Raw genomic sequence first — 24,272 nt, 5'->3', positions numbered from 1 at the left:
AGTTGATTGTTAACTGTGTACTCATAATTTTAGATAATACAATTAACTTTATATTGTGTACATCCAGATTTCAGATAACAATAAACTTTTATCATTTATTGTTCACCTGTCCCTGTCCTATATATACCATAAATAAGATATCTTTTGGACATCATTTATTAGTGCCGTTTAGATGCCATTTCGTTAATCTTTTGGACATCTATAAGACATCTGTTGAATGACAGTCATTTCTGTACAGCATTTTGGTATAGCAATTCGGTAACTTTACGTTGACCTATTGGCAACTGATACAGGTTGACCATATGTTGCCAATTTGGTAAACGCTATAAGTTGCCTTACAGTTAGCATATGGACATCGACAGTTAGCGTACGGATATCCATTACGTACCGTTTAAGTAATCATGAGACACAATTTTGTTGTCAAAGAGGAATCTTTTTAGCCAACTAAAAAGTCATCCTAGTCCTTTTTCGGTTAACTTTCAGATATCTTTTAGATATCATTTTGCTACCTGGGAAAGGGCGATACTTAGAGGAATAGAAAGAGAACGCTGCATATGGGCCTCTGCGGGCCTCTGCTGTCTTTGTCTATGCGCGCATGTGCAGTGATGTACAGGTCATGAAAGATTGTACCTCGGTATTCTCGATGTTTTATCTCGTTCTATCTCTATGTCGTTTTTAGCTAACCTTCTTCTTATTTAAGCAAAAACATTTTAAAATGACAAAGAAATGCTTGATATGCAAAACAGAAGCATCTCCTAATTCCAATTGTAGTTTTCACACGTAAGTACATATTAATATATCTCTAACCTCAAAATTTAATTAATTATATATATTCAATAAGTTGTTTCAAATATATATTTAATAAATTATAATTTTCAATATAAACAGGTTTCCCAAAAATGAGATATTAAAGAAAAAATGGATGGATGCTATAAATTTACCAACAACTCCAAACTTCAAAACTACATATATATATGCAGCGACCACTTTGATAACAAATCATTTCATTATTCTGCCGAATTCAGAAGCAGAAAACGACTACGAGCAGAAGCTGTTCCTGAAATAAATTTAAATCCATATTATTTGTCAACAGAGAATGTTGCAAACGAGCCAGTAACAGAAAGAGTAGTATTAGTTAGCAATATCAATAAACTTGAAAATAATATATTAAAAGAAAAAAATTTAGAATTAAATAAAGATGATAAAGAGACTGAGATGTGTGGGGAAAAGATGCCTGCAAATTCTTTTGATGAAGGCTCTTTAAATGAGCGAGTTGGTTCATATGAACCAAATAATAGTATTGTAAGCAATGACTCAAACATTAAAAAAAGGTAATTAATTATTTTTTACAGTAATAATGAAGTATATATGAATTACCATACATGTAATTATGTAAAAATATTACAATACGAATACTTGATATTTTCATTTTCAATGCAATTACATTCATTATAAATTAAAAGACTTAAAATTTTAGGAAAAATGTATTTACGCAGAACAAAGCAATAAAAAGAGTTCGTTTTATGAATGGTTTTAAAACAGATTATATATTTCGAGAAGACTTTGTTTCTGATGAAGCTTGGAATCGATTCTTAAGATTCACAATTTATGAAAAATCAAAAACGGCAGCTGCACATAACAAAAACTTACGCAAAGAAAAAAAAAGAAAAAATTTAAAAATTTTGGTAAAAGATTTGGAGACAAAAGGAGAATTTGATGCTGCCGAATATTTAAAGGTGTTTTAAAATTTATTATATAATTATATATATATATATATATATATATCATTATCTCTCTCTCTCTCTCTCTCTCTCTCTCTCTCTCTCATCATCAAAAAATATATAATAAATATAAATATGATACATATAATAAATAAAATAAATGATGAAAAACTGGATACCGTTAATACACATATCAGTACAATACAATTATACAATATCATTTGATAATTTATAAAAATATTTTTTAAGAAAGAATTGTGTATTAACAATTTTAATTAATAAAAAAATTATGTAATTAAAAAAAATATATATATAATTATTTAATTTTGGTTTCTGAAAAAATTTTAATAATTATTTTTGATAACAATTTTATGACCATATTAATTTTTATAATATAATATTACATTTATGTTTATACATATAATATTATATATATAATATTATATTTATGTTTTTATACATTTGTACTCATTATACATAATATATTATTATGTATATATTATGCATAATATATATAATAGATATTTATATACATTATGTACATTACATAATATTTATACAATCCTCTTACATTATTTCTACCAAATTAAACAGTGTACAAAATTTCTTTAATGTATTTGTATCTTGATAGGACTTTTTTGCCACCACATGTACAAGAATTATTAATACGCATGAAAGAACGCAAACCAACAGCTCCTTTTCCTGCCAACCTGAAAAACTTTGCTAAAACTCTTCACTTTCATTCACCAGCTGCATACGAAGTAGTTAGACGTAGTTTTCTTAATTGCTTACCTTGTATACTCAAACACTTAACAGTTGGATCTGTGCGAAAGAATACAAACCGGGAATTTCTGAAGAAATTATCAATAATGTATCTAATATTGTTAAGCTGGAATCAAAAAGAAAGGTAAAAAACTTATTTTTAATATAACTTTTGATGAGATGAATATTAAGCAGCATAAAGAATGGGATAAAAATACACATTCGTGGAAGGGTCTTTGTAGATTTCGGTGGACAACTACATGAATCAAACAAAGATGGAGAGCTTAAAGTTGCCAGTAAAGTATTAGTTTTTATGTTAGTTAATATAAATGGCGGATTTAAAACTCCAGTAGCCCATTACTTGATTAATTCTTTGAATGGAGTAGAAAAATCGATTCTTTTAAAAGATTTATTAATAAAACTAAATGAAAAAAGTATTAATGTAGTCAGTGTAACATTTGACGGTGATAAAGCATGCGAACTATTAGGCGCTAATCTAAATTATAAAGATAAAGATCATTTTAAGCCATATTTTGAACATCCAGGAAATTTACAACCTGTTTATATTTTGTATGATCCTTGTCATTGTCTTAAACTTGTTCGAAATTATTTTGCAACAAAAGGTCCAATTATTTATAATAACAACGAATATATACGCTGGGAATTCATTAAAAAATTGCATAACATACAAGAGAGTGAGAAGTTACATTGTGCTTGCAAAATTCGAAATAGGCACGTAAATTTTTACAAAGAAAAGATGAAGGTATTCTTGGCTGCTCAAGTTTTAAGCAATAGTGTTTCAGCTGCTTTAAGATTCCTTGAATTTGATCTAAAAAATCCGAATTTTGTAAACGCTTCTTCAACAGCGACATTTTGCAAAAACTTCAATGATATATTTGACATATTGAATGCTCGAAATAAATTTTGCAAAACACCAGGCCAAATGAGCATAACTAAAGATTCTTTACCAGAACTAAAAAAAAAGTTGAAGAATACGTTAAGTATATTGAACAATTAGAAATTAATGTAAAAATTAAAAAATCAAACAAAGAAAATTCTGTCAGTAATATAGATGCAAAGTCTGGTACTATACGTAAAGCAGTCGTTCACAGTGATTCTGTAAAGACAGGTTTTGTGGGTTTTATTATTTGTTTGAAAAACGTCTACAATCTTTCTAATTATTTAATAAAAAATAACATTATTGAATATATGTTAAGTTATAAACTATCACAGGACCACGTCGAAATGTTTTTTTCATTAATAAGAAGAATGAATGGACATAATAATAATCCGACTACAACTCAGTATTTATCTGCGTATAAAAAATTATTGAACAACAAATTGAATATCATGATTTCTTCTTCTACAAATTGTTCTCCGTTAGATGAAACATTACTGATTTCTGCAAAGAATTTTACAAATATCAATAATGAAAATTCAAAAATTATTTCAGATAATACAGTATCTGATTTTAGAAAAAAAAGAGAAGAAACTCCTTGTAAAGTAAAATTTACTTTCACTGAAATTAATGATTTTCTGCAAAATAATAAATATCATATCTTTGAACATAATTATAACATTGAAAGTGAAGGTTGGTATTCTTCTGAATACACAGAAGAAATCATTAAACATACAGCTGGTTCAATTGTTTATATTTTAAAACGTAAAATTCACTGTGAAAAATGCTGTGAACTATTAGATGGAACTAATAGTACTTTTAAATCTAAATTAACAATTTTAAAAAATCGTGGAGGCTTAAATTTTGCATCTGATGATGTGAATTTTATTTGCAAATGTACAAAAAAAATTATACGTCAATGTAAAAATTTATTATCTAAAAACATAAATGCAACACTAATTACTAAAACATTGAAAATTTTGCCAAGTACAATTTTAGATGATAATAAACATTATCTCGAGCAAGAGCCTTTTATGGACCACCGTAATCAATTAATTTTACTTATAATACAAAAATATATAGATATTTGTTTAAAACACGAAAGCAATATTTTACAAGATCAAACACAAAGAATACGAATGCACAATAATAAGCTCACGATTTTCAGTGGACAATAGCAAAACTGTATACTTTTATAAATATTTAATAATGTACATTTGATATTATATTGTTTGTAGTAAAATTTTTATTTTTTTATTTTTTTGTGTTAAATAATAAGACTGATTTAAAAAATTTAATTTTTGTGTTGAATAATAAAAGCAGACTGAATATATATATATATATATATATATATATATATATATATATATATATATATAGAATTCTATTCTATTCTATGATTAACATTGTATGAACAACATGTAATAAATTTTGTTTTATTATTATATATATTGAGTATATTTATATACAATTCCATATTCAATTCCATATTCAAAAAAATTATTAATAATTTTGTAATTTTGGGAATTATTCTTTAAGGATATATTTTCAAAGGGGTTCAAGGGGTTAGAACATAAATGCGTTATTATAGGTTATATCTCTACATGCGTTATAGACACTGAGCAGCGCAAAGACGCATGCGTGCATAGACAAAGACAGCAAGGGCCCATATGCAGCGTTCTCTTTCTATTCCTATATCGCAGTCTCTTACGTGCGAGCATATGACTCGCGCACTCTATTCTTATATCTCTATGGGCGTCACTTGTGAAATGATTAATTTGTTAATTTTTCAATAAAAATGCAATAAATCATTAAAATTATGATGGAGCAATAGGGAGCAATTAAGGAGCAATCGTTCTATGCCGGATTTAATTGCATAGAGTTATTAAAAATATGTTTTTGAGTAAAAATTATAAATTTTACGTTTTTTTTAAGTATCTTAAAAAATAATACTTTTAAAAGGGGAGCAATCGTTTGAGCTATGTTTATTAAAAAATATGAACTTGCAGCGCCAACTTATTTCCGGTCCAATAGGCCAGTACAGGGGCTGCGCACAATGAATGGAATAGCGAACAGAAAACAGAATAGAGAACAGTTTAATATTTAATTAACATATGCATTGTGCACGTGGCAGAATATAAAATAAAATTTCATCACTGTTCCTTAGCGCTATTCCTTTGTTTATTCTGTGATAATAAAGTACATAGAATATATTAATAAATTTCATATATTAATATTGAACTGTTCTCTATTCCCTGTTCTCTATTCCTTTCATTGTGCGCGCACAGCCCCTATACGATAAAAATAAATAGACAACTAAACTAAAGCAAACTAAAGTCTCGTGTTTTTAAAATCTTATTACTTAATGTGTATTCTATAATTTAGAGTCTTAGGCTGCGTTCGGGGAGCGCGCTATTAGCGCTATTTGCTTATTCTATCTTTGTTCTACACTTGATGAGCGATAAAGATAGAATGATGCAATAGCGCTAATAGCGCGCTCCCCGAACGCACCCTTAATCACGAGGCATAAAATGCAGGAGTCCTTTCCAAAGTTTGTCGCATGTATGTACAGACATACCATCTTTCGTTTAACAAATTTATCCAATCGATTCGGCTCACGCTCAGACTCGAACTACTCGGAGTAGTCTTGAGTCAATGGGAAACGTCATTCGGACTGAACTTTGAACTCACAAGTTATAAACGCGAATCACGCGTGTTTCGTGCTGCTATCGAATCGCTCAGCGGCGTTTAATGTTGAGGCTACTCTGTTCGAGACGCGCGTGTTTGTTCGGAAAAAATAGTTTCAGAGCGAAGAGCTCGGTAATCAGTGTGCGTTACATAACCTACAACGATGAGAGTTGCCTGCGATGCCAATCGACGGCCGCCAGTCGTAATTCATTGTCCAGTGAGAAAGGTCACTCGTCTGAAGATCCACCATACCTACCATCACAATCACAAATCGTCATCGCCGGTGCTGGAACTGTCGCCAATTCGGTCGCCTATCATTTAGTACTAAACGGGTGGAACGATGTCCTCGTCTTGGAGCAAAACACGTAAATCTATGCCTAATTTGTAGTTTATATGTTTGGAACTTAAATCGTAACTCGCAAAATATTACTTTTCTAGTAAACCAAAAAATATTAATGATATATCAGCAGATTGCCAATAGATTCGAGCAGAATATTATGTTAAATTGATATCAAATGTGTCCACATTAATTCAATAAACAAATTGACTATAGTATGACAACAGTTTTGCAATACCTAGATTTTGCTCAGTTATTACAGATCTGGTATCATCTGTATCAGTCATCGACATATAATATGGACTGCGCACAGGTATAATAAAATATGACCGACGACACACCGGTGGAAGAAAAGAGATAGCGGTAGACTGGTAGAAGTCAAGCTGTCTTTTTCTATCCAGTGCGTACAGACAAAGAGGGTACGAGGTAGAGGTCAACTCTACCGGATACTTTTTGAAGGCTTTCATATAGGGATCACTTAGTCAATACTATATGTCGATGGTATCAGTATTAAATTCATGTTTTATCCATAGAGCCTGCCGACATAATCTGACAGTAGATTGTTGGCATAAATTAAATAGAATCTATTTTATCTATTTTTAGAAACATTTAAATAAAATACATTAGTTAAATGATTACAAAACAGCATATTGTGCGCAATTTCTGTAATCAATCTGTCATTGGCCTAGTTTACACCGGATTGTTTGATACGCGTACCAAGTACTGTATCCGTATCAAATTTCGGTTTACACCGAGATAATCCGAGATTTGATACGGATATAGTACTTGATACGCGTATCAAACGGTTTACGGTCCGGTGTAAACTAGGCCATTATATTCTGTTAGCAGATTCTGTTGCTGACAATCTCAACAAAATTTATAGTAGACACTTTCAAAATCTGTTTTTGACAAATTTGGCTATCTGAGTTTTGCTAACAGAACTTACAGACTCTGCTGCTTTGTAATCATTTAAATGGTTGCAAACCCAATAAGCAAGCTGTCCACAGTATGTCAGCAGCAGTACTGGCAGCAAATTCTGTCAGAAATGGCTAGCAAATTAGCTATCTGAGTTATAGCCATTAAATGATAAGACAATCACTTGATTATAGAATTGGCAGTGGATCCTCACACTTTGGCTCTGGTACACTTGGGCTCTTCAAGCCAATTTCTCGCAGGAACTTAATTGCATACAGCATCAAGTTATATCAGCAGCTACAGAAAATGGGCTATGACATAGGATTGAGGCAATATGGCAGTATAAATTTGGCTCAGTCTAAGGATAGAATGGTGGCCCTTAAAAGGAGAATGGCTTATAATGTACCAACTGGATTGCATTGTGAAGTAAATATTTTTTTTATTATTGATCACAATTGATTTGATACTAATTTAATATAATTTAATTTCACGCTTGAATAAATTGACTATATATTGTATGAATCTGTGAATCTCTATGAAAAGACAATATTGCGATAAAAAATCAATTTTATGAAATTAGTAAACACTTTCTATTGTATAATATTATTTGTACTTTGTAATATTCTAAATTATAATGTAAAGCATAACATATAGCACCTAGTAATTGTTGAGAATTACCTAGTTATAAAATTACATTAATAATATTATAGATCTTGGGTAAAGAAGAACTGAAAAGATTACATCCTTACTTACACGTTGAGGATATAGAAGGAGCAATTTGGGTACCAGAAGATGCTGTTGCTAATCTAACTGCAATTTGTGAAGTCTTAGCAAAATTAGCGAAGCAAGGAGGAACACGATATGTCGAGCATTGTCGTGTAGAACAAGTAAAGACTGAAAAAGGTGCTGTTAAAAGTGTCAAGACTGAATATGGTACTGTTTTCTGCCAGTATTTCATTAATTGTGCTGGGATGGTAGGTATATTTGCAAAACTCCTAAATGCAATTATAGCATTTACAGTACGATTAATGTAATATATTTGTTCGTTAACTCCATAGTGGGCCCGTGAGTTAGGATTAAAATGTACACCACCTGTTCGAATTCCTGCATATCCTGCAGAACATTTATATGCAATCGTATCTCCTTTGTCGTCAGAAATCAGTACATCTTTACCATATATACGAGATTTTGACTCATACTCATATATGAGAGAATGGGAAGGTATGTCTTTTCCATATTTTCTATATTGTATTAAATGTTTTTGATGAATTAAAGATGAAGGTATATGTTATATTTAGGATGCACCTACGTTATTTATAATAAAACTGCAATTGATAATTACGCAGGTGGATTTTTACTTGGCTGGTTTGAGCCTGATGCAAAACCAGCGTTTGGCAGCGGTCGAGTTCCTTCAAAAGATTGGACAAAACACGTAAAAAGTGATCTAGCTCATTGGCAGCCATTATGGGAAAAAGTTATACATAGATTACCGATCTTAAAAGAAATAAAACATCCAAATATATATAATTGCCCTGACAATTTTACACCAGATGGTAGATGGATATTAGGAGAAAGTCCTGAAGTAAAGAACTATTTTGTTGCCGTTGGGATGAATGGCAATTCATTGCAAGGTAAGCAAGATTTTGAAAACGTCTCTGAGTTCCTTGATCCATTCTCACTTCTCATATGAATAAATTTGAGATATCACTATATATTTTTTTAAAAGGTGCTGGTGGAATTGGTAAAGAAATCGCTGAATCTTTAATAAATGGTGAATCGACACAGGAGGTGCTCCCGTTTAATGTGCAAAGATTTCTAGATTTACACAACAATAAACAATACCTGCAGCAGCGAATGAAGGAAGTAGTTGGCCGAAATTATGCTATACTATATCCTCATCAATCTGAGTATAAATACGCTCGTAAATTGCGTTGTTCACCCTTATATTCCGTTCTAGAAGAACGCGGTGCAATTTTTGGTGTAAAAATGGCCTACGAACGTCCACTTTACTTTGATCCTACTTATAGACGTTGGTTCCTTAAAATATTAAATCTTCTGAAACAAAACATATCGTTGAAATATTATAAAACTTATATTATTTTTATTTATATTTGATAGGAGGACAGAAAAAGCCGACTATGCCCAAAGGTAGCTTTTATAAACCAAAATTCTTTGATTTCATAAAGGACGAATTTCAAGCGTGCAGAGAAGGTGTCGGAATAATAGATATGAGCTCATTTTCGAAAATCGAAATCAAAGTAAGTGATTAATATAACGAAATCAATGAGAATGCGAAATATATGTTAAATATTTTCCTCCTTTCCTCGCTCTCTTTTCTGCAAAAATCAAAATCTTTTTTAAAATTCATTTATGATCAAAATTTACTTTTTGAGGTATATTAAAAGTATGCAATAATAACATAAGTCCAATTAATCAAAATTTGATCAAACATACGGTTTCTAATGTTATATATTTAATTATATCCCTGTTTTATTATCTTATCTTTTTAATAATTAATTTTCTTGTAGTCTAGTCATGGAGAGGTAGTAGATTACCTGCAACAGTTGTGTTCTAATGATGCTAATATATCAGTTGGCGGAATAGTTCATACAGGAATGCAAAATGAGAAAGGTGGTTATGAAAATGACTGTATGTTGGTACGACAAGGACAAAACAGCTATTTTATGGTCTCGCCTACGTCACAGCAGACACGTATTTATCAGTGGATGTCTAGGTAAGTGCTATTCTACAGGTTATAATAAAACAAACAGATATTAGTTTGGAATCAAAGAGAAATTCAATTTTAAATTAAAAAATACAATAATAAACATATTAGATTTTTTTATTCTTAAAAAGAAATTCTTTTACTAAGAATTGTGATTTTTTCATTTGAATTCCAAAGCTACTATTATAAATTATTCTTTACTTTCTGTAAATATATAAGCATTATTACTATTATTAATATTTATAAATTTTTCCTTATTTAACAAAATAGACATTTGCCGACAGACCATTCGGTAGGTCTTAATGACGTGACTTCAAAATATACAGTGATCAATGTAGTAGGTCCGAAAGCTACTGATCTGCTTTCCGAGTTATCCAACTCTGACATCAATCTTTCACCCTTCACTTATAAGGTCAGAGTACTTTTCGTAATCGTCACATTGATCATTTCTTTTATTTTAGTACAGATATCTCAAATTGATCCTTTATTCAAAATGGTAGACGGTAAACGTTGCATATGCTTCGGACGTTATGGTGATGGCATTCACACATACGGGTGAATCTGGTTATTGTCTCTACATACCTTCGGAATATGCGCTGCACGTTTATTCAACATTAATGGCTGTAGGCAAAGACTACGGTGCACGAGATGTTGGTGTACTCACACAACGTTTCATGAGAATAGAAAGATTTATTCCGTTTTGGGCTGAAGAATTGACACCGTATGTCACGCCGTACGAAGCTGGAAGCGGCTACAGCGTAAAGTTAGATGTTAATATCGCCGCATTAATCCTATTCTATTTGTATTCTGCACACATATGTTTCTACATTTAAAATTGTTAGTTTTTTTTATAAAGTAGAGAACTTTTTGTGTTATCGTTTATTTTGCAAATCTATTAAAAAATAAAGTTGAAAGATTTAAAAATGTTAAGAGCAGTTACAAACACATATACAGTCAAAAACGGGTCAGATCGGATGTAATTTAATAAATATTTTATAATTTTATATTACAGAAGGGCTATTTTATTGGCAAATCTGCTTTACAACAGCAGAAGATACAAGGAGTGACAAGAAAATTGGTTCTATTTGTTCTTGACGGCATGGACTTGAACAAGGATGTGTGGGCGTGGGGTGGTGAACCGTTATATCGGAATGGTGAATTTGTTGGTACTGTTACATCGGCCGGGTAAATATGTGTTGCATTTATTGAACATACATTTTATATGTTGTTATTTATCTGCATTATATGTATATAGCATCATCATTAGCATTATTATATTATAATCACTTTTTTAGCTATGGTTTTGTAACAGAGAAACTCGTTTGTCTTGGATTTATTAGTCTTCCTAGAGCAAAAAGACAACAGACAAACACAGTTACAACAGACTTTATAATGGATCCAACGACATGTTATGAAATTGATATCGCTGGGACTAAATTTCCTGCTAAACCACATATCCATCCATTGCCCATACCAATAAGCAGTAAATTAAACAAAAAATATATTCCTACTCCGGTTATCTCATACCAAAGTGACGTCTCATGTTAAAAAAAATATTTTAATCATTTTTATTATCAACTCGGAATTTAATGAGTAATATATTATTCGTAGTTCTGCATAATAATTTATAACTTGTATGTTATCGCGCGCGTAAATATATGTTATAAAAATAATTTATTAGTAACTTTCTTTTAATATATTATTAAATATTTAATATTATTATATAATTAAATTTAATTTTAATATTATTAATTATTATTAAATTTAATATTATATAATTAAATTTAATTTTAATATTATTAATTAATATTAATTTAATATTAATTTTATTTATTAATAACTTTAATAAAATGTTTTATTTATTAAGCAATATATATAATCTTCTGGTATTGATAGATTATTCATAATGTTGAATGTAACATTTTCGTTATATTTATAATATTGGTTGTAGAGATAAATTTCTTCCAGTTTTTGGGTAAAATCAAGATTTTATTTTAAAAAGACTAAAAAAGGCTCAATTGTCCAAATATTCTCGATTATTATCGATATGATTTTATACCATTGTGATAGGAACTTGACGGCTTTGAGGCGATAGAATATCGAGACATTTTCGGACATTGTCATCTGTCGTGAAATATGTATTTGCCAAATGACATAATGACTTAAACAAATGGTAATCTGAAGGAGCCATTGTCTGGCAAATAAGCCACGTAAGAGAGAACTTCCAGCTCAAGATGACACTTTTTGTCGTCTTTACTGCGTGTGAAGTCATGGAGCAAAATGATCTTACGATTGCTCATCAGTAAATGGCATTTCGACAAGTTGGTAGCGCTTAGCAATTACTATTTTTCCTGTATTTAGTAACTCATAACACATAATTTCTTTCACGTCCCACTAGATGCACAGTAATATCTTCTTGATTGTTGAACTGAAGTTAAAAAATCACCCTTCTCAAATCTCATTTATTTTCATTTCTACTCAATTCCTTTACCATAAGAAAAGCTGCAATTACGACTTTTTAAATATTAAATGCAAAAAATACGACGAATATACTATTTACTAAGTGTCGATACATCATTGAAATGTTCCTAAGGAACAATACGATCTATAATCTTCCGAAATCTCTGAATTCTTACGAATATGGAGAAATAAATAGAGAAATAACTGTGCCCGATAATAGTCTATCATATAATAGTTATTGCTTGATGGCATACCTCAAAAGGATTAGTAAGATGGTCAGCAAGAGACGTGTGTCTTCTGCCTCACGAAGAACAACGCGAAGATGGAATAACATTTTATTTCATTGTATCACATGGGAGCAGGTCATAACATCAGTAGAATTGGATAATTGCCGAAAACATAATGCCACTATTCTTCTAATGTTGAACAGTAACATCAAGTAGAATGTGATCACCTTTATTAAGAAGGTATAACGCATTATAAAGAGAACTGGGTAATTATGCAGTATAGGGGAGGCACCTCCGATGACCTTGACCTTGACATATGTTGTCAAGGTCACCCTCCTGAATGACCTTCAGAAGGTTTTAGCCGTCGCTCGTTTTTTATTAAAAAGTTATAAACAAAAAAAGTTTCGAAAATATAGCAGTTATTTTAAGTACTGAGAGGCATAAACGACTAATATTACGTTTTTCTTTAAAGCAGAGAATACTTTATTTCGCGAGAAAGTCGCTGCTTTACCAAAACACAACATAAGCAGTAAATTGTTGATAAATTGAAATTTTTTTGTTAAAGCAGAGAATACTTTATTTTGCAAAAAAGTCGCTGCTTTACCAAAACACAACATTTAAAGCAGTAAATCGTACCTATGTAGGTTAGTGACGCGCTTTGAAAGTATTTAAGTGTTTAAAGCGCGTCAACTAACCTATATATGCTATATTTTCCAAACTTTTTTTGTTAATAACTTTTTAACGAATACGCTAGTTAAGCATCTGTTTGAGGCGGACGCCGCGCCATCTCGCGTAATAAATCTCAACTTTTTTCGGGAAAGATGTAAGTGACGCGTAATAAATAGTTTTGACAAAACGCATTTATTTGCATATCTTAGCATAACACTTGCATTTAATAATGTCCGTAATTATTAAATGTGGATTTCAAAGCGTGAAGTTAAATTTGTTTAGAAAGAAAAGTGTTTCAAAAGGGAAAAAATTGTTTTACAGCAATCATGTTGGTCATATTAGCGAAGAAATTTTGCAGTAAGGGTCGACAGGAGTCACGGCCGAACTCCGAATTGATGTTGGAGACCTCGCGCGGTGACAATACGAAACTTCGTTTCAGTGTCGCCAACGTCGAGAAACTAACTTCTGGTTTTATGTGTGAATACGCAATTACGCACACACACCATTGAACTGCTCACGCGGACGCACGGTAGAAAGACATAGCTAAGACTGCGGCGTTGCCGCGTCTGTGCGGCGTTGCCGCGTGCTCCCCGCTTTAGCAATACGTAGAGGCCTAGATAATCAGAGAAGCGACATTGAGGGCACGCTTGCTGATTGGCTGACCGCGGCACCAATCAAAACCGAGGCTATCGGGCCCGCAGCTGATTCCGTGTGTATGTGTGCAAAGTAACGTGTTACATTAGGTTAGGTGAGTGAAAAAGATTAATATATTTTTAATATTATTAAGAAAAGAATTGTAGACATTCGTAAAGTTGTTGGGACATCGTAAATATATGCATTTTGTGTGGATGAGGGTTATATCATACAATGACTACGTTTCACGCCCGATTTACGCCGAAATTATAACAATCGATGTTATAACTACTGACGTTAAATGCCGTGTAAACGTTCTTTTACGACAAAGTTACCACATCGATGTAATAACTGCGTCGTAGAAGAGCGTTTACACGGCATTTAACGTCAGTAGTTATAAAATCGATTGTTATAACTTCGGCGTAAATCGGGCCATGTAAACGTAATTATTGAGAGAGAATGTAATCATATTTTTAAATATTTTTATAAACTTATTACATTTGTCGTCTTTACAGAAATCAAAAGTTTATGAATAAAGATGGTAAAAGTGTGTGAGGTATTGGGTTGTACAACAACGGAAAAAGAAGGATTATGTATGCATAAATTTCCTAAGAAGAATGTGGAACATCGAAATGCGTGGGTAGCTTGGATTACTCGTAATCGTCCCAGGTGGAGTCTGAAATGTAATAGCAGAGTTTGTGAGGTATTTTATAGGATTCATAAAATATTGAAACATGCCCTCAGATGTATGTATGTATGTTTATCATGTACTGTCTATTTCGTTGCAGTTGCACTTTGTTCCTGAGGACTATGTGGAGGACACAAGAGGAAATGGAATTCTTCGAAGGCTGAAAACATCTGCTATTCCCTCATTGCAAGTAGAGGAAATTGAAGATAGTGAATGAAAATCATTGTAATACGAAAACTATACGAAGATTTCGACAAACCGCACAATGCTTGAAAGATGTAACAAATATCCCTATTATAAGTGATAAAAAAAAGAGAATGAGCATGCATACTGCTTAAAAGTATTAACTTGTGATGAAGTAAGTATTCTCTTGATTTTATTATTTTTGTGCCAAAATATCATATATGCGTTCCAATATTCACTGCCAGTACTGAAAATCTATAGTTTTCGTTAGGTATACTATAGATTTTCAGTACTGGCAGTGAGAACATTGGAAGGCAGGCATAGTGTTTGTAAAAATAAATTTTTTTCTGATCAATACATCCTTCCAGCAGGTACAGGACTCTTTAGAAGTAGGAAATACTCATAAAAGGGAAGAATTACAGCTGAATATAAGATGTTTGAAAGATGATCATAGTGATGTCACACATGCAATGAAAACCATCGATAATAAATATACATCTTGTTCAACGCCACCAGCCAAACATCCATTGTTGACGAGTGGACTAACTGCATCATCAGCTTTATTGCAAAAGGACATGACATGACGGTATCACTGGCACAAAAAAATTCCGACAATGATTGCAATATTCAGGTAAAGGACTTTTCTTTTCTTTTCTAGGTTTATTTGACATTGTGGTCGATCTTTTGTATATATTTGATTATGCATTCTTTTTTAGTTGGATGCAACCACTGCTGATGTACTGAACAGCGAGGACCAAGAAACTTTGCAAACAGAAGAAGCATTGTTAAAAGAATTAACTGCATCATCTTTATTGCAAGAGGACATGACGGTATCAGTGGCACAAAAAGATTCCGACAATGATTGCAATATTCAGGTAAAGGATTTTTCTTTTCTTTTCTAGGTTTATTTGACATTGTGGTCGATGTTTTGTATATATTTGTTTATGCATTCTTTTTTAGTTGGATGCAACAACTGCTGGTATACTGGACAGCGAAAACCAAGAAACTTTGCAAACAAAAGAAGCATTATTAAAAGAACTTGAAGAAAAGAATAATATAATATAATAGAAAGTCTAAAAAAACAAATTGCTGCAACGAATTTCAGTTTGAAAAATATTACAAAACTGTATAAAGTGACTAAAAAAAATTACTTCGATGAAAAGAAACGTTTGAAGAGACTACAAGAGTATCATTTTAAAAGCCATGCAGGTATGTCCGCAACATTACGACCAGATCAGATTAGAGCTTTAAGTAGAAAGTCCACTAATGGTGTGAAATGGAGTCTTGCAACTATAACAGATGCTTTGGAATTTAAGTTTAAATGGGGAATTCATGGTTATGAGGCTTTTGTGAAACGTGTTCCAATTTATCCTACTGCACGAACTTTGCAGAGAAAGTTGCAGCATATACAATTTGATAGTAATATTCTAGAGGAGATATTTCATATGCTGCAATGTGAAATGACAAAATTACAACCTCACGAAAAAGACTGTGTAATAGTAATGGATGAGATGGCCATCAAGGATGAGGAAGTGTTTGATCCAAGTAGTAAACAGCAGTTTATTGGGTCTTGTACTTTTCCTACGCATTCCGGGATAGCCAATAAAGTTTTAGTATTTCTACTGGCAGGCTTAACAACTCGTTGGAAATACACCGTGGCCTATTACTTTACTAAATCCACTGACTTAAAATATAAAGAAAGCAAAGTAAATGCAACTGGTTCAGCATTGAAGAATATTGTTTTAAACATTATTGAAAAATCAGAAAGCATTGGTTTACAAGTTCATGCAATAATCAATGATATGGGTACGGATAATAGAGCTATGTGGAATGCTTTTGAAGTCGGTTGCTCAAGACATCATGTCAATGTTTCTGTTCAACATCCAATTAGGGCAGAAGATAAACTGTTTTTTATTCCAGATCCTGTTCACGTTTTTAAAAATATTGCTTGTATGCTAAATAGCAATAAAGTTATTACTTTGCCCCATGACATTTGTCAATCTGAAAATCTTAGCTATCTACAGGTTCACTTGCAACATTTGGATAGACTTCTAATCTAAACCTTGAGAACAATTTTGAATTAAAGATTGCTTTTAGACTTATTGAAACTTACTTGCACTGTCAAGATCAGTTTAAAAAAAATGAAAGTTTCAACTGCACGATCAGTTTTTAATAAAAGAACTGAAGCCGGATTAAAAATGTTAGCCAAAAAAACTAATGATTCTGCTATTGAAACTACAGCATTTTTTATTAATCTCGTTAGCCAATGGTTTGCTCTCATGACAAACAGAAAGAGATCTTTAGGTCTTAGTAAACATAATATTGAAAATTATAACGAAGCAATATATCATCTTAAAAAGACTTGTACTATTTTTCAAAACATGAGTATTGGGGTAAAAGGATAATGGAAACCAGTGCAGACTGGTGTCATTATGGCCACTGAGAGCATTCTGCAATTACAAGATTTTCTTCTTAACAAACGGGGTTACAAATTTGTTTTGACCGGCCGTTTCACACAGGATTGTTTAGAAATTTATTTTCGCTGCTCCGTTTTATTTTAAATTGCATACCCCAAATGCTTTGCAAGTGAAGCAAAATTTGAAACTCATTACTATAACACAAATTTCCTCTTGCTCCAAAGTAACCAGTTATGACACTGACGTTTCAGTGGATGAGCTCGAAAGTATTAATATAAATTTCTTAGACGTGTCAAAACAATTAGCAACTGAAAAATGTCAAGATAAGGAGGTTGAAACATTCATGGAAACTTCAGCTATTCATGTGCCAGAATTGACAGATGTTCATTTAAACTTGTTAGATAAGTGGGAATGGCCAATCATATATGATATTGCTGGAGCTGTGATACGTAGCATTAAGAAAGTGTGCAATACTTGTGATGTATGTTTTAATGCTGTATTATGGCAAGGTCCTAATAATCATCCATATGGATTTGTTATTGATTTACATGATTATAAGAATGGTAAATTATATAAAGTGTCTGACGATTGTTTCAAAGCTATTATGAAAGCAGAAATAACGTTTCGACAACTTAGAGACACTCTAAAAACAGTAACTTATATAAACATCATAAATTTTATGGTTGAGAAACTGCAATACGTGTGGGATGGAACATATATTCCATCTTGCCATAACATCGGTCACAAAATCTTGACTAGATTTTTTACAATGAGATTTAGAATGTATTGTTTGAAACAAAAAGAGCAGCATTCCCAAGAAAAAAAAAAGCATATACAATAGCAGGACTATGGCTATGCATGCTATAGTTTAATGAAAGAAAGCCCCTGACACAATAGTGAGATTTACAAGAACATAGTCGATCTCCAATCAACATAATTTAAGTTGAGAAAGTAATTTTTTTTGCAACATTAGAAATCTTTTTATTGAACAGTAACAGCATTGATTTCTAAAGAATGTTTTATGTTGCAAATATGTTAATATGTGCAATTGTTTTGATCTTTAGTTTTAAGATCTTTAGATTTAGGTATTAACATTTTTTGTTAATTTCACTTTATAGTTTTCATAAAATTTATTTAAATGTTGAAGATATTCAATGCAATATATTCATAAGGCGCTTGACTGATATAATTATAAGTTAGTTTAGGCTCTCTACTTCTCACACACATGATGAGAAAAATACTTTTTTTTTACATTTACTAGTCATATGTAACTGTATTTATATGGTACAATTTTATTTTTTCTTATAAGTTCGAAGTTCAGTATTACTATAATTTTGTACGAATATATATGTTATGTATTTGTGTTATGACAAGGCTCGAATAAAAAAGTAAACACATTATGTATGATAGCCATTTATTTTAAAGATGGTATGAGGTATAACAAATATAACAGTTTTTTGTCAAAAAGAACTCTCTGTTGCTTTAGTCGTGCAAAATATAAATTTATTCCAATAAAGAATCTTACAAAATACTTAACTGAGTTATTTATTCGCACAATGCTTGTTTTTGCACATGTGGCATAACATTCACATGATATATAACAAAGATACTGGCATTTTTTTGCAAAATGTGGGGACGTCATCGAATTTTTAGATTCTTGTCTTATTCGCATGATTTATATATAATTATTATTGCCTATTTTGTAAACATGATTATAAAACTCGTAATCAGAAAAATATTACAAATAATGTGATACAATAAACACAAGTGTTTAGGTCTATTTCCTTGTTTTACACTTCTTGGAACTACATTTAGTAGCAGCAGAGTGTAACTTGCGCAATGCCTTCTCCATTTTGGCAATCTCACTGAACATCTTACATAATTGCTGCAAGCCTAAGTCACGTTCAACTCTCAAGTCTTGAATAACTTGTGATGCTTTGCTACACTGCAATTTCAGTTCCTCAATTGTATAACATTTTGTTTTGGAAACTAGTAGAAAAGAGATTGAATGTCTCTCTTCAATAGCACGAATCTATAACATACGTTATAACACAAATAAAAATTTTGATTAACATTTTATACAATTGTAAGCACATGACATTGAGTACGTTCAGGAAACAACGGATCAAGTTCTAAGTAGGCTTGATCGATAGCTTGGGGTCGATTTATATTAATACTGACCTTTGCAGAATATTCATTTGATACTTGAACAGAAGGAGTATCAGTTTCGTTACACTGTTTTTCCATTTTTATTTAATGAACTGGTTCCTAGACATTGAACAAAACAAATGTCACATTATGATAATAACATTACTTACTTTATCATTTCAATAAGATATAAGTAAAAGTACTAGAGTAGGCGTCAGCGAAATAAATCATTTTTATTTCTTACTCTTACTTCAGTACGCTTGTAAGCGTAAGAGCTGAAGTGGACTAAGAAATAAAAATAATTTATTTTGCTTACGCCTTTATTTTAGTTTTATTTTCCACTTACTTCTCACTTCTTACGCCTAATTCTTACTCCGTGTATTGTAGACGACGCTTCAGAGGTTAGTTTTTTCACAAGCGATCAGCTGCGGGCCCGATGGGAACCATGGTGGGAGTATAGGACTCTAGGTGGGGGTAGAGTTGTCGCTTCTCTGATTATCTAGGCCTCTAGTTTGGAACATCTTCAACAAATATATTCCACGTCTGGTATAGGTGGACTCATGATGGAAGAATACCAGGTGTAACATTCCCGTGGATGCGCAGTCGTTCAAAGTAATGGCCGCTCTTGAACCAATCAGAAATTAGCCCCAAACTTGAAAAACCAATATGGCCACCGCTACAAGTTAGGTTAGTGGAACCCATGATCGCCGTTGCCGCGCGTGTATGTACCAGGTACGCTTAGAGCCTTAGTGCGCTCGTTGTCGTCGACGTCGTCGACGTTACCGAATGTGTTATCGTGGTTCACGTGGTTGTAGCTGTTAGGCCGTGATCGACGACAACAATCCGCTGTGGCAGAGAAAGTTTTATCAGAGGTAACCTCGTTTTCACGAGATTCCTATCGCAATTTCGATAAGTTTATTAAATACTCGGAACGTGAATCAACGACAAACACGTCGTGAACACGTGATCTCTCTTGTTCACATCGCGCGTGATCCTGACGTCGTTCTCTTCTCGCCTTCGTTCTTGGGTCCTTCGTGAATACATATAATCGCACGATAATCCGACCGCCACACTGTCAAACGCAAAACCGCTACTATTTAAAGCAGGAGCAAGACCAATGTGTAAGGTAAGTTGTGTGTGAATATCACTGAATTAAATGAATAAACCACAAAAATACCTATAGCTTGTAAAAATGATAAAAATTAAGCAATTGTAAATAGTGTATCAGCTTTTTATGAGTGTACTTCATATTTGTTTTCGTTTGCAGACACAATGCCTTCATGCTGCATAATAAATTGCAAAAGTCGGACATATTATGCAGAGAAGAAAGGAATAATCTTTTATAGATTCCCAAACGAAGAAAACATTCGTCAGGCATGGATAAATGCTTGTCAAAGGAGCGAAAAGAGTATAAAAATTGATTCTGGTAAGTTGATATATATATTTTTTATATAGTAAAATATAACAAAATGACCTATAGTATAATATTATAAATTATATCAGTATTAGATATTTTTTATTTTATTTGTATTATTGTAGCAAGAATATGCAGTCTTCATTTTGATGACGATTGTTTTATAACAAAATGGACAGACTCAATAAAAGCACCACCAAAACAACTGCGGCGGTTAAAAGTAGGTTCCATTCCTACAAAAATGTTAACTTTGGAAAAAACGAGAAAAAGAAAAATGTCCAACAGTGATATGGCAATCACAAGCAAGAGAATTAAAGTATTGTGAGTTTTCTTTTCTTTTTATAAATATGTATTTACAAATTTTTGTAAATATTGTAACATTGTTACTTTTCATATTTACCTTGCATACTTACCTTATCTTACATATTTACTTTTCATACTTTACCTTGCATACTTACCTTTTATACTTACTTTGCATACTTACCTTTCATATTTACCTTACCTTACATAATTACTTTTTATACTTACCTTGCATACTTACCTTTTATACTTACCTTGCATATTTACCTTTCATACTTATCTTACATACTTACCTTTTATAATTACCTTACCTTACGTACTTACTTTTCATACTTACGATATTTTATGAATTTTAGAGTAACATTCATGAAATAATCGTATGCAATATTTTTCTAGATTCGGGCTTTTGAACCTATATTTATATGATCTTTTTTCATTCTTACGATGAATAGAACGTGCTCTTAGAGTTTGACCACTTATTTCTAAAATACACCCTGTATACATGCTTATTACTGTGTGTACATAAAAAATATTTAAACTTATATTATTTATTTACAGACAAAACTTCAGAATACCAACATACTCCGATCTTCTGAAATGTAATGAAAGAAAAGAAAAAGAATCTCGTGAAACAAGTAAAAGAGAAGAAGAAGAAGAAAGAGAAGAAGAAGAAGTAGTTAGTCCAACATGTATTCCAAATGAAATAGAAGTACAAGAGACTTTTGAAAGAAATAAAACAGAAGAAAAAGGAAAAAGGGAAGAGAAAGCTTGTAAAATAAATGTGCAAGACAAAAAGAAAGGCCACAATTATGCAATAAAACGAAACATGTATGTATGCGTTTAAGTTATGCTTATTTAGTATCAATATTTGTGTACTATTGTAATGACAATATAATATACTAAATAATATACTATTTTGTTTTTTAGAAACCAAGAAGTTGGTAATGACGAAACTGTTGTCACAAATACGTTATTGGAACTTCTAATGGATTCCGAAAAAAGAAATAAGGAACTTCTTAACGAAAATAAAGAATTAACGAAAATAAATCAACAGCTAAACATACAAGTAAAAGAATTACAAACAAATACAACGCAAAATGATCCTATCATTACAAAAATGGAAAAAAATATACAAGAGAAAGTAAACATTTTTGTTTTTCTTAGTGAGGAATCAACGAGCAGTATACTGTTTTTAATATTACATAAAGAGTATACTGTTGTTAATATTACATAACGATTATTTGTTACTTCACATACATTTTTCATCTTTCTAGTGTTAAATTTAAGTACTTATGAGCCTAGTCCTCAAGAAATGAAGTTGGTCGACGATTTTGAGCGAATAATAGCTACTGATATTATTGAAAGAAATGCACTATTGTACATTGCTGGATATGTTGCACATAGATATAGAAACGACTTTAGTGAATTAGGAATCCCTACCAAAGACCTTCCGAATCCACAACCTAATGATTGGCTTTGCATGTTTTCACGAGGAAATTGCATATATCCCTCTACAAGCTTCCAAGAAGCAGCTAATATAATGGAGCACAAATTTCATAAATTTCATGGCAATTTCTTTAATAAGCAGCCAAAAATTTTTGACACATTAACAGATATCATATGTACAAAAACTAATAATAAGTTTCCCAAACAAGTTATTGCCTGTCTAGTGCGTACTAGAACATACATCAGGTTAAGAAAAGTGAATAAAGATATAACACAAAACAATTTGATGAAGAAAAGAAACAGAAAGTTATATAAATTATGTAATAAAGAAAATCAAGACATTAATAAATATTGATAATAAATAAACAGAAACCATACATGCTGTAATTTGTCTTAGTTTATACACCTTATCTATACTTACCTTTCATACTTACCTTGCATACTTATCTTACATACTTACCTTTCATACTTACTTTATCTTACGTACTTATTTTTCATACTTACCTTTCATACTTATCTTACATACCTTTCATACTTACTTTACCTTTTTTTTTTAACGTGAGGAAATCTTCTACTACTGGGATCCCAGGCTTAGAGCCCAATTTACCCAGTAGCCCCAAAGGGGAAGACCCCCTCCCGCCCTCCGGCCAGAGGAACGGGGGGGAGTGTCGGATTCCATGCATGCACATCGCCCACGATACTGCATGCATGGCCTACCGACTAAAACCTCACGGTGTCTTTCGCTGCACTGTTATGGGGGGCGCCCGGGAACAGTTATTATGCATCCGGAACATATATATACTTACCTTACCTTTCGTACTTGCTTTTTATACTTACCTTGCAATTTATTGCATACTTACCTTTCATACTTATTTTACCTTATATACTTACTTTTCATACTTACCTTTCATACTTTTTTTTCTTACATGGGGAAATCTTCCAAAGACACCCTCATCCCTTGGGCGAGGGACGAGGGTAGTGTGGGAATCATTACCATGTGCATCCCAGGTAAGGTACTGGTAGTGTATATTGGAACGCAATTTATGAAAGACATAATATAGTATTATAGTGTAATAAGATAGTGCATAAAATAGTACATAAATAATATAATATGTAATAGAATAATATTAATTAACGTAGATAATCATTTATAATTATCATTTTTTACTTATAACACAAGTTTTTATTAGTTTCCAAGTTTCTTGTATTTTACTCTTCCACATATTAATTTATTTGTATTTGTATTAACTGTATTACATATTTTCATTAATATCGTGTTTGAATTTCACGCCAATTTCGGGGCTAATTTCTTATTGGCTCTTCTTGTATTCAGCCGCCATTATGCGCAATGTTACACCTAGTATTCTTCCATCATGGGTGGACTCACTAATTTATTGAGCCAAAATGTTGGACAAAAGAAAGGTCCGAGAGTTACATCCAACAAGGCAATAATAAATGCTTTAGCCGAGAAATTAAAACAATTTCAAAATCCAATATCTAATAATTAAAAAAATATATCTTTTTATATATATTCTCTTATATAAATGTTTATAATTTTATGTTTCTATATGTATGTATTTTATATAAATTTATATAATATATAAATATATATTATTTTATATAAATGTATGTATTTTATTT

The 24,272-nt window shown here is 31.7% G+C and overlaps 3 protein-coding genes, 1 long non-coding RNA gene and 1 pseudogene across 6 annotated transcripts in view; 3 read left to right on the top strand and 2 right to left on the bottom strand.

The window, feature by feature from the left end:
- The window catches only part of LOC143894281 (uncharacterized), a 119,179-nt gene that overhangs the window by 88,463 nt on the left and 6,444 nt on the right, over positions 1–24,272 (bottom strand). The window lies entirely within an intron of this gene.
- Positions 5,936–13,000, top strand: LOC143894270 (pyruvate dehydrogenase phosphatase regulatory subunit, mitochondrial-like). Its single transcript, XM_077400432.1, has 12 exons — positions 5,936–6,434; positions 7,516–7,747; positions 8,032–8,295; positions 8,380–8,542; positions 8,668–8,952; positions 9,048–9,350; positions 9,440–9,579; positions 9,850–10,055; positions 10,317–10,458; positions 10,547–10,816; positions 11,059–11,231; positions 11,342–13,000. Exons 1-12 carry the CDS (start codon positions 6,133–6,135, stop codon positions 11,592–11,594), a joined length of 2,733 nt encoding a protein of 910 aa, XP_077256558.1. The 5' UTR covers positions 5,936–6,132; the 3' UTR covers positions 11,595–13,000.
- LOC143894275 (uncharacterized) lies at positions 14,598–24,256 on the top strand (annotated as a pseudogene). Its single transcript, XR_013256041.1, has 7 exons — positions 14,598–14,738; positions 14,824–15,081; positions 15,275–15,537; positions 15,623–15,781; positions 15,867–16,115; positions 19,859–20,032; positions 24,018–24,256. The product of XR_013256041.1 is annotated as an uncharacterized LOC143894275 (transcript).
- LOC143894277 (uncharacterized) lies at positions 18,805–19,958 on the bottom strand. Its single transcript, XM_077400446.1, has 3 exons — positions 19,818–19,958; positions 19,505–19,591; positions 18,805–19,355 (listed from the first exon to the last, which is right to left on the bottom strand). Exons 2-3 carry the CDS (start codon positions 19,568–19,570, stop codon positions 19,101–19,103), a joined length of 321 nt encoding a protein of 106 aa, XP_077256572.1. The 5' UTR covers positions 19,571–19,591; positions 19,818–19,958; the 3' UTR covers positions 18,805–19,100.
- On the top strand, positions 20,029–23,008 carry LOC143894273 (uncharacterized). Of its 2 annotated transcripts, none has more exons than XM_077400438.1 (6): positions 20,029–20,203; positions 20,287–20,597; positions 20,739–20,897; positions 21,011–21,206; positions 21,744–22,013; positions 22,113–23,008. In XM_077400438.1, exons 3-6 carry the CDS (start codon positions 20,744–20,746, stop codon positions 22,417–22,419), a joined length of 927 nt encoding a protein of 308 aa, XP_077256564.1. In that variant the 5' UTR covers positions 20,029–20,203; positions 20,287–20,597; positions 20,739–20,743; the 3' UTR covers positions 22,420–23,008. The 2 variants fall into 2 exon arrangements, with proteins under 2 accessions (XP_077256564.1, XP_077256565.1); XM_077400439.1 differs by having other exon boundaries at positions 20,030–20,597; positions 22,113–22,326; positions 22,460–23,008.

The sequence above is a fragment of the Temnothorax americanus genome, unplaced genomic scaffold, assembly GCF_048541705.1.
Source record: "Temnothorax americanus isolate GAGA-0224 unplaced genomic scaffold, ASM4854170v1 Scaffold134, whole genome shotgun sequence".
In the NCBI taxonomy this organism is placed as follows: Eukaryota; Metazoa; Arthropoda; class Insecta; order Hymenoptera; family Formicidae; genus Temnothorax; species Temnothorax americanus.
Note: the sequence above shows the minus strand (reverse complement) of the source record. Positions and strands in the feature narration are given on the sequence as shown.